At 40.2% G+C, this 16,305-nt stretch overlaps 1 protein-coding gene across 1 annotated transcript; it reads left to right on the top strand.

The window, feature by feature from the left end:
- The first annotated feature begins 2,810 nt into the window (after positions 1-2,810).
- Positions 2,811-13,136, top strand: LOC118421509. Its single transcript, XM_035828825.1, has 8 exons — positions 2,811-3,027; positions 3,567-3,647; positions 7,053-7,361; positions 7,888-8,063; positions 9,387-9,542; positions 10,318-10,389; positions 11,750-11,933; positions 12,392-13,136. The coding sequence occupies exons 2-8, from the start codon at positions 3,584-3,586 to the stop codon at positions 12,631-12,633; spliced, it is 1,203 nt and encodes a 400-aa protein (XP_035684718.1). The 5' UTR covers positions 2,811-3,027; positions 3,567-3,583; the 3' UTR covers positions 12,634-13,136.
- Positions 13,137-16,305: the final 3,169 nt, after the last annotated feature.

The raw sequence follows: 16,305 nt of genomic DNA, 5'->3' as shown, positions 1-16,305 counted from the left end.
TGTTCAGGTTTTACACACCTGGGGAAAATATTCAGAAAGTTCAAATAGCATTCAAAATATTTCTTAAATATAAAATCTCCTAGACATATAATTGAAAACAATTGAAAACATTTGTAAATGATGACAATGGCAACCCTCGCAGGGACTTGGAACCGACTCTGTCACCCCTCTCACACCCCTTCCTTCAACACCAACATACACTCCATACCTCTCCGCCATCCCTCCAAACAACAACGCAACATCCCCAATCACACACCATCTGAATATTTCAGAGAAGCAAGAGGTCTCCGAACTCTTGTTTGAATATATTTTTGTTGCATTATTTACCCTCTCGCATTAGTTCTGGGGTCTTCATAGGATATGATCCATAAAATAAAGTCAGTGTCTCTTCACAGACTCATACACAGACATGTAGTGAGTAAAAAACCACTGTCTCAAACTTTTGTTTTCATCTTTCTAACTTAAAGATTCATCCAGCGGTTTACAACGGAGGATGATACCCAGGCTATAGTCAGCATTTACACGAGACTCTAGGGAAAAAAAAGCACACGAAATTAAATCCCCGCTACAGTAACTGCATTTACAGATCCAACTTTCGACGTTTTGTATCTCTTATACGTATCTCTAGCCAGGGCTCGAAATACCACCTGCATATGCAGGTTAGTGCAGGTAAAATTGGAGCTGTGCCGGTACTTCTGGTGTCTACCTGCACCTAACCTGTACTGGTCCATGTACTGGGTTTTATACGTGAATAAAATGTAGGTGTATGTGAATTGTAATTAGCTGCATTGACTGTTAGCACATATTGAAGTATAAAAGAAAAAATAGCAAAGTTTCCTCAACAATTTTTAGTATGATCCATTCTTCCTAAATTCAGAGTGGTGCAGGTAAAATTTGTGTGGTGCAAGTAATTTTCGATGTTACCTGCACTGGTAAAAAGGATTTCAAGCCTTGCTCGCCTACGTGCGTGCTTCAAAGGATACAAAGCATCATCAGATCGATAACCATTAACGTCAGCGATGGTTCTGACAGTGGCACCGTGTGCGTAGTGAAAACAGAAGTTAATAGAAGTTTGCATTTACAGAAAACATACAACATTCATCGTTATTGACATGGACCAGAATATTGTTGATGAAATCTTGAGGCTCCTTGTTTATTCTACTCGCAGACCGCAACAAGTTTTCGGACCTCATGAGATCAATGACCTGCAAGCCAGTATGAGCTTCTCGTGAGAATAAGTGCACATTGTTTAGAAATTGAAAAAGGTCGTCACCGTAACACACCAGCCACTCAGAGACTGTGTCTTACATGTCATGAAAATACAGAAGATGAATTCCACTTTGTTATGAAATGTCCTACCTACAGTAAAGAGAGAGAAACATTGAAACATGAAATGTAATGGAGGTTATATTTATCTCCATGAAAAATGGAGATATAGTTTTGGGTGTGTCTGTGTGTGTGTCTGTCTGTGTGTCTATCTGTGTGTCCAGATTTTTGTAGTGAGCATATCTCAAGAACCTCTCGGCGGATTGCAATGATATTTGGTATTATCATGAATAAACAAAGGTTCAAAGAAACATAAGTATATTTGGCACACCAAAACGATCTCTCAACGAGCCCTTAACCGTCTCTTCAGTCTTTCAGACATCTCACAGTATTAAATCTTTCAACATTTGTCGTGATCTCCATTGTGGTGTCACCGTTTCTCTCAAATACTGTAAATGCATTTAAGTTCGCGGGGATTTAATCTCGCAATAGCAGGAAAAATGACTTTTCGCGGTGGTTTTAACTTTGCGGTAGCACTATGCACTGCAGTCTCTTACTGTCATGGAAAAATGTTCGCGGTGTTTTTAAGTTCGCGGTGAAGTGGCCACCGGGAAAACCGCGAACATTAAACCACCGCGAAAGTTCCTGCATTTACAGTATCTTAGTTGACTTCCCTGACAGCAATGTTTTATTGCAAAGTGCGCTCTAGAGGTGACGTCACACGAGCGTTCAATATAACATATATCTGTATGAAGCCATCTTTCCGCATCACAGCAAGAACATACTCTCCAAGCAGAGGTTAGGCTCCGGCTGTTTTTTAACGTTTTTTTAGTCATTGTCATCGGGCTTTCTATTTTGTATTGTATCTTGTATTGTCAAAATCTAATGACAAAATATAAAGCCCGATAAAAACGACTAAAAAAACGTATAAAAAACAGCCGGAGCCTAACCTCTGCTTGGAGAGTAGTAAGAACAGACATCACACTTATGCGTCCAACCAAGGACATTGTATTGTTATCTTCAAGATATAAGAACAATCGCCCTAGATGTCTTACTACGACCTGTTTATATACTGTCGCCACACTGGACTTCTGCATGTTGGCGACGTCACTGAGTCCTAGATTTGTTTTGTGTTAGCCTTGATTTTATACTAGGAGTATCATGCTAAACGTACAAGTATGACAGCAAAGCGTAAAAAGCTTCATTTTATATTTATGAAAATTTATTGAGCTAGCGTACTGCAGCTTCAGTGATATGCTTTTATTTCAGAATAGACAACTAGACGACCAGACCGGTACATTGTATGACATCAAACTCAATAGCAGACCCGGATGACTATTTTGTTGCCCAAACAAAAAGTGAACTATTGCATCAGCGCCGTAGCGACAGTAGATATTTCTGGCCCTTTTCACGGACCGCATTGCACGCTGGGAAATGAGAGAGCACTATGGGTAAACTTTTCTCATGACAATCACCTCTTTCCATGTTGCCACGTCTTCTCGTATGACGTAGCCTGATGAAATTCACTGATGACAGTGTTATGTGAACCAATGGGAAGAGTCCTTGGTGTCGTCTCGTAACGGCTTGTACCAGACAGTCCCGCACATTTGTTCGGGGGCTGTCGTTTGAAACGGTCCGTGTGTTGTGGAGAGAAGGGAGTGCGGTCCGTGAGGAACACTCATCAACAGCTGACCGTATTTTAGATCAACCTTCGAATCATCTGAACGGTCTCTCACTTGATTTTCCAACAAACTTCAGCCGGTAAGAAACGTTCCCTGACTCAAGTATTTTTTTCTGGTTACTTTTATTTTGTATGATGTCATTTTTTTGCCGTAGGAACATATTAGTAGTGTTTCATATTTGAGTTTCTAAATGCATTTTGTAACAATCAAGTCATTTTTTGAGTGTCTTTTTGAAAATCAGAGCTTTACATAACGTTACTTCAAGAAAAATGACAAAATAGAAAGCCCCATTAAAACGACTAAATAAACGGTTAAAAAAACAGCCGGAGCCTAACCTCTGCTTGGAGATTAGGACAGTGGTTTTTATCCACTATGTCCGGGACACGGTCGGTGGATTCCAACCCTCTCCTTCCACCGCCTTTTACCTCCCCAACCGAAGTCAGCTAAGTACCCATTTGGGTGGAGTGAGAAGGTCGTGTACAATACCTTTCCCAATGACACAAGACAGGTAGCAGGGGAGGATTCTAACCCAGGGTTCTGGGCCAAAAGCCCCAAAGTTACGCCACAGGACCCCCCACTGTTTGATAAAAAGATCTGTATTCTTCTGTTTTTACGCAGGTTTCTTCACAACCGACATGATGTGGAAAGCTCTGCTCGCTACTTTCGTGATGGTCGCCACCATCGGTGGAACAACTGGCCGTGAGTACCGAGGATTCCTTTACGTAGTGAAAGAAAAGTTTGATTTTGCTTTTTTGTAAGGTTCCAGAAGTTTGAAAATGGTGTACCTAGCATTTCCTACTGGTCCCCAGGGAGCTTTGTATGTACACGTATGTGCGTTTGTCTGTGAACAATATAACTCAAGATATTGTCAATGGATATTGTTAATATTTGGTGGATTGGTAGGGGTTACAAAAAGCAAGATTCAGTTTGAAAATGGTGTACCTGGCGTTTTCCTACTGGTCTCCAGGGAGCTTTGTACGTAAGTACGTTTGTCTGTGAACAGGATAACTCGAGATATTGTTGATGGATATTATCAATGGTATTTGGTGGATTGGAAGGGGATACAAAAAACAAGGTTCAGTTCAAAGATGGTGTACGTGGCGTTTTCTTACTGGTCCCGGAGAGCTTTGTACGTAAGTGTGTTTGGCTGTAAACAAGATAACTCGAGATGTTGTCAATGGATGTTAATGGTCTTTGGTGAATAGGAAGGGGTCACAAAAAACAAGGTTCCGTTCGAAAATAGTGTACGTGGCGTTTTCTTACTGGTCCCCAGGGAGATTTGTACGTAAGTGCGTTTGGCTGTAAACAAGATAACTCGAGATGTTGTCCATGGATATCAATGATCTCTGGTGAATAGTTAGGGGTCACAAAAAACAAGGTTCAGTTCTAAAACGGTGTACGTGGCGTTTTCTTACTGGTCCCAGAGAGCTTTGTACGTAAGTGCGTTTGGCTGTAAACAAGATAACTCGAGATGTTGTTGATGGATATGAATGATGTTTGGCGGATAGGTAGGGGTTACAAAATACAAAATTCAGTTTAAAAATGGTGTACGTGGCGTTTTCTTACTGGTCCCGGAGAGCTTTGTACGTAAGTGCGTTTGGCTGTAAACAAGATAACTCGAGATGTTGTCCATGGATATTAATGATCTCTGGTGAATAGGAAGGGGTTACAAAAAACAAGGTTCAGTTCGAAATGGTGTACGTGGCGTTGTCTACTGGTCCCCAGGGAGCGTTGTACGTATGTGCTTTTGGCTGTAAACAAGATAACTCGAGATGTTGTTGATGGATATGAATGATATTTAGCGGATAGTTAGGGGTTACAAAAAGCAAAATTCAGTTTAAAAATGGTGTACGTGGCTTTTTTACTGGTCCCAGGGAGATTTTTACGTAAGTGCGTTTGGCTGTAAGCAACATAACTCGAGATGTTGTTAATGGATATGAATGATATTTAGCGGATAGGTAGGGGTTACAACAAGCAAAATTCAGTTTAAAAATGGTGTACGTGGCTTTTTTACTGGTCCCCAGGGAGCTTTGTACGTAAGTACGTTTGTCTGTGAACAAGATAACTCGAGATGTTGCTGATGGATCTTGTTGATATTTGGTGGATAGGTAGGGGTTACAAAAACAAGGTTCAGTTCGAAAAAAGTGTACGTGGCGTTTTCTTACTGGTCCCGGAGAGCTTTGTACGTACGCGTGGATGTCTGTAAACAACATAACTCGAGATGTTGTTGATGGATATTAATGATATTTGATGGATAGGTAGTGGTCATAAACAAGTGCTGCCTCCTATGATTACATATTAACTATGTAAATTGGAATCTAATTTGCATAATTAATTGAAAATCGTCTAAACACGTTCAATTCAATCATAGGACCATTGCAACATGTGACATTTGAAACTGAGAAAGAGAAGAATATTTATCATATATATTATGCAGAATACAGACCTAATTTGCATAATAGATGAGAAAATGTCATAATATCATTGTGGTAAATAACGGGAACTCCTTACTTGTAGAATTTGGGAAGTTATGTACAGATGAACATTACCAGGCATGTGCATGTCCTACGTAGTGCATGTCTGTCAAACTTTTCTTGCTAGTTTCTACAATTACAAACAAGTTTTCCTCAGTTTGACGCTTGACATAAGTTGGAATGGATAATTAAAAGGCAATTTACAACCGTTCACACCACATATCCGTCCTTTCGTTTACTTTTTGGCTAGGTACTCCGTACTACATGAGTGAGACCTTAGACTCAGAGTCCCTAATAAAGGCAGTATCCATAAAAGCCTTGATTATTTGGCAAAGGTATGTGTTTCGTGGTACTCTCGTTAGGGTGGGTTCCGGTACGATGAAACAGACCGGTCCGGAAAAAACGGCCCTGAAAGAAATTAATGGACCGGAATTTGGTCTGATTGAAAATGAAAATATTTTGCAGGCAGGCGTTTAGGTGTTGTTGTTGTTGTTTTTTTTGGGGGGGGGGGGGGGGCTTACTGGTCGAAGGAAACAAGAGCGAAGTAAAGGGGAGTTGATAGTAATTTACCGACTTTCTACAGTGGATGGGGCCATTGATTTTCGATCGTTATGTTTGCGGATGTGCGTTGCCGGATGTTTGTCAGCCTAACTTTAATAGGAGCCTATGAAAGGATTGTAATTTTTGGCGACGCCTAAGGGGCTAGGCTAATAGTAAAGTGTCCGTTTGGCAAGAATTCCGAAAATTACTGGAATTAAATAAAAGGTATTACTGGAATTTTTGTTCACGCGTGCAAAGAAGCATCATTGCAATCCCCTGAGGACTTCGTTTTGAAAATGTCTCTGAGTGACTGATTTGGAACGAAAATGCCTTTGCTGCATGCTTCATGTTTCATTTCGTTCTATTCGCTTCTTGCAGAACGGGAAACACTGTCATGTGGCAAATGAGAATAATTTGTTGATGTTAAAGCTTGTTATCCCTCTTTTGCTACAGATGAGAATGAACTAAAGAACTAGGAACATTATGTTTATGTTAGGCCACACCAATTTAATTTGTTGCTTCTCGGATTGTTTTTTTTTTTTTCAGAAAAATATTGTCTGGCGTTAACTTATATTAAACAAAAAAAAACAATTTTAGTATTCAAGTTTTCAGCTTTTCATGGCACGATTTATCCAATGAATCTAATCCTCTGATTTGATACCTCTGTTCTGATCATGTGGCTACAAAGAAGCTCTATGATAAGTTTATCAGCCCCCGGAATTGTTTTTTTAAGGCCTGCAATAGGAAAACCTTTTTTCCAAATCGGAAAAAATTGGGTCGGGAAATTTAAACTGGTGTGGCCTTGAATTGCATTTTTCGTTTCACGTTATTTTAAAAACGGGTTTATTTAATATCAACAAAATGTAACAATGGGGAGGAGATTGGCGAAATAGACTTTGTTAAAAAGGTGAATACCCTGAGACACAAACAAAGCACGTCTAGACATTGTTATGGAAATCAAGACAATGGTGTAGACGAGAAATGTTTACGAGTCAGGGGCCTTCACCTTGGACATATTACCCACAATTCCTGTCGCTGCACATGCGTACTCGGAACCGTGGACATGCTTCTACTTTCTTATATCTTACAGAACAAGCCAATACTCTTGGCCATCAGTACAACAGTCTGGGTTGCTGGAATCCGTCAGGGTTGCCGTCCATAGAGGGGCAGGATTCACGCCTTAATGGCAACGACTGGACCATACGGGCAAACGCCATTCAGAAGTGTTTCCAGGCCGCATGTCACATGTGTTACACCGTGTTTGGGCTAGATGCAAACGGCCGATGCCGCTCGTCTGCCACAGCGCCCGACGACTACGACGATGGCGGACCTGCCACGGGCTGTGGGAACACGGTCGGCAGAGGCTGGAATGGAGCAATGGAGGTCTACCAGGTCTCAGGTAAGGTCCCAATGATTCAATAGTAGACCGATCCTGACTGTCCATCAAAATTAGCAGTTCAACCAATGATAGCATGGTAATTAGCAGTTCGACCGATGAGAGAAAGGCGGCATGTCCTGATCCATGTGTTTTGGCGTTGATTTTTTATTGTGCAATCCTGCGTAATAATGGAGGTGGTTGGGACTAAGAGATCAGTCCCGAAAGCGATATATTTGCGGTAAGACTTTCAGAATCGTTATTCATTGTAATGCCCGTTTTATGATCCAGTTGTAGAGTTTTGAATATCTGTGTCAATATCTATGGCTATCTATCTAATTATCTTTCTATATCTATATAAATAGACTATCTATCTATCCATCTATCAATAACGTTAAGTAGTTTTCTCTCTCATCAGTTCTCTCTCTCTCTCGCTCTCTCTCTCTATATATATGTTTACTCGTTACATAACGTTATCATAAGATACACTTATTAGAGAACTGTCTGAAAGCTTGATGATCTACTATAAGCTCATATTTTTCAACTGCAGATAAACACCGCCACATCTGTACCAAGTGTCGGGATGGTAACCCCAGGACTATGGACTGCTTCATGGACATAGTTCTTGTCCAAGATGACTCTTCCAGCATCCCCCATAGTTTGTTTTGGAACACCAAGCAATACATGGTCGACTTCACTCAATGCATCAACTCGTTTGATGACCGAGTAAGTCAGTTTTTACATTTTTTTTGTACGCACCGGCTATGAGCCGATTGAAACCTTCATGGTTGTTTGAATCAGTGGATTTATGGTTTTGTCATCCTCCTACGTAGGGACATCCAACAGCGAAACCGCCTGTCTGGATGTACTCTGCTCTTTCAACCGTCACCCTTAGTTCCTGACCGCCCTGCTTATAAATATTAATGAGCTTACCCTTATACATGCGAGGCCTCTTTTGAAAACGGAAAGGCCTTTTCTCTGATTGGCTGACAGCTGCTTGGGGGGGGGGTGAAAGGGCAGGGTACATCCGGACAGGCGGTTTCGCTGTTGGATGTCTCTGCGTAGGAGGACGGATTTTGTCAATTTAGTGTAGCCATTCTATTTAAAGGCCACTTCCAAACGCGTTTGTTATGCGACCGAGTCAGGATTGCCTAGCGGTCAAAGGTGCTGCGTTCACTCTCAGTCTGGTCCTGTAGGCATGGGTTCGAATCTCACTTCTAGAAGTGTTTCTTTTCTGTAACAAATCCCACGTTAAAATGCCTTTTGACAGAAAATAGACTTTGAAGTTTAACCGCTCTCTTTTCATGTGATTCTGTTTAACATCCAGGCCTTCTTTCCAAAATATGCACCGGCCAGCTTATTTCAAAAGTTTTCTTGTTTAACGAGTTCTCTTCAATCTCCAAGCATATCGGGGCCAAAAACAGTATCCAAGGCTAAACAGTGTCTAACTGCCAAAAATCCCAACCCATCCACATGCAGTCGGTTAGAAGAAAGGCTACTAACTTCGAGTTAATGAATGAATGATTGAAGACCTTTATTTCTCAAACGATGCCCGGCTTCAGAGGACACCTAATACTAATCTAAAACATAGGTTCTAAAGCCACTCTAATACACAGGTTCGGCTTCTTCTCGTCACTTATAAGTGATGGAAATGTAGCTTGAGTGCGAAATGCATATGCCCCAGAAGTTGACAAAAAACGGTGTCCTCAAATAAGGACATGTCTGGATCACCCGTGTCGAAGGTTAGCACAGCCCAGGTATGACCATGGAAGATATAGAATACAAGTGTATTCAGTATCATCCGGGGTGATGCTAGTGTTCCTAATTTATCCGTGGTGTAGCCTATATATAAAGACGGGGTATTTAGGGATATCGAGTGGACGAAAAGTGATTTCATTCTGCTAATTTTGAAAAAAAATGCAATTTAAAACCACTGTCTGTTGACTTGATATCCCTAAGTATCCCGTTTCTAAAAGCAACGGATATACGCTACCCCGCGGATAAAGGTGAACTGAGTGCTTTGACTAATGTTCCTTTCATTCCGAATAGGTTGGAGCTATTCTTTACAACTGTGAAGCGAGGAAGGAAATCGGTCTGGACGAGTACACAATTGGTGACCTGGGACTTGAAGCTGACCTCCACTACTTGATGCAGCAGGGGGGAATAACCCGAACCGGCCCGGCTATTCGCTACATGAGAGACACGGTAAGAATGCCGATCTATAAAATAGTAAATGTGCAATAAGTACATTCATAGTTGCGAGTAGTCATGCGCAACCACAGGAATTTTTGATAGTATATAAATGTCAAAAGTGAAGGCACCTGAGACACAAACAAAGAACATCTGGACATTATTATGCAAATTGAGAAAAGGACGAAGAAAGGACTGTTTGCCAGCATAGTGGCAACTTAGGGGCATTCACCTAAGGCATATTACCCACAATGCCTGTCGCCGCGCATGCTTATGCAGAAGTGTGAAATAGCTTGTAGCCGTGAATATTTTTTATGGCATGTTCTCTGGTTTTCAATGAACTGGATTGGAAGCGCCTGAACCCCGAGAGAATCAGCTATAAAGCAGAGTTCGAAATACTTTTTTCTGCATACCTGCACTGGTGCAGGTAACAATGAAAGTTACTTGCACCAGACAAATCCTACCTGCACCACTCTGAATTTATGACATACTAATATTGTTGAGGAACCATTGCTATGTTTTCTTTTATACCCAAATAGGTAAATAAATAAATGATAGGTGTAAACGGTCAATGCAGTTAATAACAATTCACATACACCTACATTATGGGGCATCTATCTATAAAACTCAGCACATGGACCAGTGCAGGTTAGGTGCAGGTAGACATCAGAAATACCTGCACAGCTCCAATCTTACCTGCACTAACCTGCATACATGTATGTAGGTGGTATTTCGAGCCCTGTAAAGGAAAGTTTTCTCTAACCACTGTTTCTTGTTCTGTTTTCTTTAGACTGCTTTGACATGGCGTAATGGGGCTCGTCGAGTGGCGGTAGTTCTGACAGACGGCTACATCCAAGGCTATGTATGAAATTTTCTTCTACTTTGTATAACGATAGTTCACTTTTATCCACGGTACAAATTTACTTAGCTAATTAGAGATATGTAGTCGACAGTACTTTCAGATTGCAATATTGTCAAAATATCATTGTTCACATCTAGGTAATCTATGCTCGGTTGTGTGTTGTGTAACTAACTCACACAGGTCACGATGTTCAATGTCAAATCATTTACCACGTAGGAGAATCATGGATCATGACACTTTTGAATGGACTATGAAAATCAATGCCACATTTATATAATCTATACTTGGTTATGTATACCTTCAACTAACTTACACAGTCGAAAGTCCAGTCATTACTTAGAAGAGTTATGGCACTTTTGCATTAATTACCAAAAGTATTTTCAGATCTAACTACTAGTTGAAAGTCCAATCATTTACCACTTATAAGAACTTTGCCAGGGTCGAGCTTAATTTTTGCCCGGAAACTATGCTATGATATATCTAATGTGCTCGGCAAATCTGCGAACCTTGCGCAATCCCTTAGACTCGGGCATATTGAGCAGTGAACACCAACCAGACTTCCTTATCCTCATATTGTGAATAATGGCAAAAAGAAGCAGTCAAAAGTCACCTACCTGAAGTTTCGTCCCTGAAAAACTAACATTGACAGGTAGCCCGGCCTCTAAAATGTCCATTTTAAACTTTTGGAAACATTCTGACCGCTGGAACGCAAGTGATGTGCAGCCAAGCGCAACCTGGTGACGTTTGACCCCATGACAGCTACAAAAAAAACTACAAACTTCTTTCTAGTGTTCCAGGCACACAAAACAGACTTAAAAGTCTGGTTTTTCAACAGAATAAAAAGCCTACAACCCTAACCTGTAGACTACAGCCGCAAAAATGCCGACATTTTCAAAGAAAAACACATCTTCTGTTAATTTTAAAAAGCAATACTTTTGCGCAAGCATCAATTAGTGTCATTGCCCTATATCATGATAGAAAATGCCATGTCACTTCAAGCTCACTGACTTAAATCGGCCGATAGATACTTTGTTCTGTAGTACATGTCTGAGGAATGAATAGGTCAAAGCAGGTCCATGGCGTTTCCAAGTATATTTTTATCTATGATGACTGTGGCCAGGGCACTTTTCCGGGAGGTTAAGACCATCTCTCTTTCCTTCCACCGCCATTTCCGTCCCCAACCGAAGTCATGTGCCCATTTTGACACCAAGGAGGAATGAGGAAAGTCGTGTACAGAGCCTTTTCCTTGACCTAGATGACCTAGAGTTAACCTCAGTCCTACACATAATGACCCTGCTGTGATCAGCAAATACATAGCCTATGCACAGACTATATACAGCCTTTGTCATTCTCTTTCTAGCCACTGGATGACCACGAAGCAGAAGCTAACGCAGCACGAGACGATGGCATCACCCTGTACAGCGTCGGGATTGGACCCAATGTGAACAGCGCAGTGCTCTTGGACATCGCTGAGATCCCCCCCAATGTTTTCGACGACACCGACCCATGCGCTCTTTACGACCGAATACTGCAAGACCAGTGCCGTACGTATCACTAAGTACAGTGTACAAATGTGCTTCTAAAGCGTTCCCTATGTTTGTTTGTATTGTATAGATGGTATGTATAAGGCCAAACAGACTTATTTTGTTTAATGACATCCGCGTGCGCATTGATATTTACCTATTCTAGAATGTCTTCGCCTAAAATGTGGAAAGAAGGGGCCACATGATATCCAACTTGTAGCATCCCTAGTCAATCAGAATTTTACGCTTGCCAGAGGATCTGCTTGCTCTCCAGGGTAAGGGAACACATGGGGTAAGGGAACACATGGTCCAAAAACAAAGCGTGGTGCTTTTCCGCTAGTGTGTTTGTGTGTGTCTGTGTGTGTGTGGGGGGGGGGGGGGTCCTCATGATGTAATTAAAAACTTTGATTGTAGAATACGATTATGGAAGGTAGAAACACAAAATTTGACTAAGCTCTGTCTTTTATGTAAATTCACAGCTGGCAACGGTGGCGGCAATGGTAACGGAAACAACGGTGCTGGCAACGGCAACGGAAACAACGGTGCTGGCAACGGCAACGGAAACAACGGTGCTGGCAACGGCAACGGAAACAACGGTGCTGGCAACGGCAACGGAAACAACGGTGCTGGCAACGGCAACGGAAACAACGGTGCTGGCAACGGCAACGGAAACAACGGTGCTGGCAACGGCAACGGAAACAACGGTGCTGGCAACGGGTAGCGGAAACAACGGTGCTGGCAACGGCAACGGAAGTAGTGAATCCCGTGAATCTAGTGAAACTAGTGACTAGTGAATCCCGTGAATCTAGTGAAACTAGTGAATCCCGTGAATCTAGCGAAACTAGTGAATCCCGTGAATCTAGTGAAACTAGTGAATCCCGTGAAACTAGTGAATCCCGTGAAACTAGTGAATCCCGTGAATCTAGTGAAACTAGTGAATCCCGTGAAACTAGTGAATCCCGTGAATCTAGTGGATCCCGTGAATCTAGTGGATCCCGGGAGTACCCATAGGACCGTGGGTACAACTGATACAGCAATGACAACAGTGGCTCCTACTAAAGCAATCTCCATCACCATTGACCCTTCCATATCACACTATAGGATGACTGCGCCCCTAAAGCATGCAAATTACCTTAAGAAATCCTGTTATAGCAGCACAATACATGATTTACCAGATGCATTCCACTAAAAAACTCTTTGTTTCATTAAAATAATTTGTTCCAAGATAGTTGACTGACTCTATTTTGCGATGCCAAAAGCTCACTCTTATTCTACCTAGATTCTAGAATAAACATCAATGTAAACATAACTTTAGGCTCAGACCATGAGATATTCAATCTCTGTAAGGAAGGCCTGACATCAGAAACAGGAAGGCAAATGCATATAGATCTGTTCCAAATGTACCTTTTAACAATCAGTCATCATACAATCAAGACTATATTCCAATGGATTTAAGATAGATGAATTACATATTAGATACTACTACATATCACTCTACAAATAGGGCAATGGTAGTGTTACATTATCATTATATCATATTATGTTATATCATATCATATTATATCATCAATCTTACTTCAAGTCATCATATATTATCATACTAAAGGATCAATCTTTGGGTACTAAGCTCCAGAAGGGAGTGCTATTTATTTATTCATATATTGATAGGTTATGTATCGATGAATTTAAAATTAGCAAACTGCAAAATTTCACATGTGGTGATTTACGCGAGGTGTGATTGTAAAACTTACTAAATCCATGCAAACACTACCCATGCATTTCCTATACGTAGACACTTCCTTCATTGTTGATATTTTTGCCATACATTAGGGGCGATGTGCACACCAAGACGGCTAATTGTTCACAAGACATCTAACACATACGAGTTTTTTAACATTGCCCCTGAAATTGGTTTTTTTTACCAAACTAGAAACGTAATTCTATTTAAAGAGAACTTGGGTAGTTTAGCACCATACTGAATGCCTTTTGATGTACGCGATACTAGTGGGTACTTAATCTCATACAATATGAAGTAACATGCGTGTTTTACTTCCTAAAATAAAGGCCTATATCGGAAAATACCACACTCTTATGGAGTTTAGGACCCATCTAAGGTGACGAAGAAGCTAAGGCTCATCGTAAAGAATATTTAATATTTATTAGCAAGCATCTATATCCGGAAATTTATCATAGGAAGTTGGTAAGAGAGATATATTAGAAGACATTAGATTTTAGAATAAACTTGTCAGTAAAAGTTTGGAAATTAGCTTTTAGTCCATCATATCTTTCCGTTGTTAATTTATCAATTTCATTGTATTATCCATCGTTGAAAAGCTTATCTAGTCTTATATTATGATTCCACATTTGCTACGAACGTGCATTCGTGGGTCGAGTTACCGAGAAAAAAGGGCCCAATTCCCCATGATCATAAGCCTGTTGTATTTTATGATAGGCAGTGTGTTTCATGTCATTGAAAAGCTCGTCTATTGTCCTTGAATGATATTCATAGATAAATCAAAAGGGAAATAACGTCTGTCTTATCTAAATCTATTTCTACTCAAGCTATTTGATGGGTTTGACTTCTTTTCCTTATGCAGTAGGAGATGAATTGTCCAACATTTTCATATATAAAGGGGTTGGACGAGTTAAGCAAGAAGATTGATTTTTGTTGGTCGGTGAGTTGATAAAAGCTTGAGAAAGTTTTGCAGATTTTAAGGGAAAATTCCTTTCTTTCGGAATTGTAATGTGAAAATTGACAAATGAAATGAAGTTCATTTTCCACTGCTTTCGTCAACGGACAGTTTGACAGTTTGATAATAGCAAGTTATAAACTCTTGTAAATGAAAATAGAGAGGCTTTGCAATGATTCATAACCAAATTGATAAAGGGCCAACAGAGGTATTGTTTGACTAAAAGCAAATTTCCAAACTTGCTGTGGTATTATACTTAGTATATATATATAGTTATCATAGTTAGTATACTTGGCCAGTATATTGTTGATGGTTCCGATACATACTACACTCTCCAAGCAGAGGTTAGGCTCCGGCTAAGTGCCCTATGTATTTTTCAGGCTTTCTATTTTGTCAGGTTTTGCCTTTCTCTGGCAGCTAAGGTAAAGATTTGACTGGTGGATAAAAGGAAAGCCTAATAGGAATTAGAGAGACCAACAAAAGCGCCAAAACAAGACACCAAAAACATGGCGGGCAGTCGGGAATGTTGCTTTCTAAAGAAACATGGAGAAAACCTCCGCTATGACGTCAAATTCCCACCAACACAAGCTGTGAGATCAACCCCCCCTTATTTCTACACTGCCAAAAATGCTTTTTTCTTGTTTTGCTTCCTCACAGAAAATCTATCTTCCCAGAAGAAAATTTTTCTGTCTCCAAGAAATCTTAGAAAAATGTGCTTGTCCATGGGCCAAGCAAATTTTCGCTTGTTAAGCTTCTGAGATAATTTAAGATTCGATTTCTTACACTACCAAAAATTCTTCCAGGAAATAAGTCCTGTCATATTCGGAGAAAGGGAAGAAAAAAATTCTTGCATTTCTTAAGAGTTGAATCTGGTTATGAAAAAAAAACCCCAAGAATTTCTATACTTTTTTTCTTGCATTATAAGAAAAAAGTAGAAGATTTTGCTAAATTTCCATAATTTTTTTGTAGTTTCCTGCTTTTCTTGAATCTAATTCTACATTTTCTTCCTGCAAGAATATTTTTCTTCATATACGAATTGTCCATGGGGTAAGCAAAACAAGAAAAATTATTTTGGGCAGTGTATTGTTTTTACTCTTGTGCGCCTGCATGAGAATCAGTTTAGGGTCAAATGATACGTTAGAAGCTCCGGAGAAAGGCACAGGGGAGACAGTTTTCTTCGAGTTCTTTGCTTTCAAAAACCTTCCTCAAAAACCATACATTCCAGGGGCCTATGCTCTTCTTGGAGAGTATCTCGCACAGCAGATGCATGTTTCCATGCATTGCGAATGTGCCTTTCTCTCGTAAGACCATGAAATCGTTATAGGCTATGATACTTATATCCATGTAATCAAGAAGCGTGAAATAAAAAGTAATAGACAAAGACTGCGTATTTGTCTTCATTTTTCAGCATTAGTATGTAACGTTGTGTTTTTCTGTTTTTGAATGACAAGACCATGTTAATTCGATTATATGAATGAGATCCACTAGGAACCCTAAAACTAATGTGAACCTGTGGAAAAAAAAGTTTGGCCAAAACAGAGTTATCGTTATCTTGAAGTCTGAACAAATAACGGAACACCAAGAGTTTGATTTATCCATCAATAAATTCTCATTTTTGTTATTTCAAATTTTCCTCTTTAACCTTTGGAATTGACTTTGACTTAGTATTATGACAAAATTAGTATCCGTTGAAAGATGTACTT

Source organism: Branchiostoma floridae, chromosome 8 (genome assembly GCF_000003815.2).
Source record: "Branchiostoma floridae strain S238N-H82 chromosome 8, Bfl_VNyyK, whole genome shotgun sequence".
Classification (NCBI taxonomy): Eukaryota; Metazoa; Chordata; class Leptocardii; order Amphioxiformes; family Branchiostomatidae; genus Branchiostoma; species Branchiostoma floridae.
This window is presented reverse-complemented; position numbering and strand designations above follow the sequence as displayed.

Excerpts from the sequence above, each read along its gene's own strand:
- LOC118421509 (XM_035828825.1), top strand. The coding sequence starts at position 3,584 with ATGATGTGGAAAGCTCTGCTCGCTACTTTCGTGATGGTCGCCACCATC. Across the intron at positions 3,648-7,052 it reads CATCGGTGGAACAACTGGCC|AACAAGCCAATACTCTTGGC; the intron begins GTGAGTACCGAG and ends TATATCTTACAG. Across the intron at positions 8,064-9,386 it reads TCAACTCGTTTGATGACCGA|GTTGGAGCTATTCTTTACAA; the intron begins GTAAGTCAGTTT and ends CATTCCGAATAG.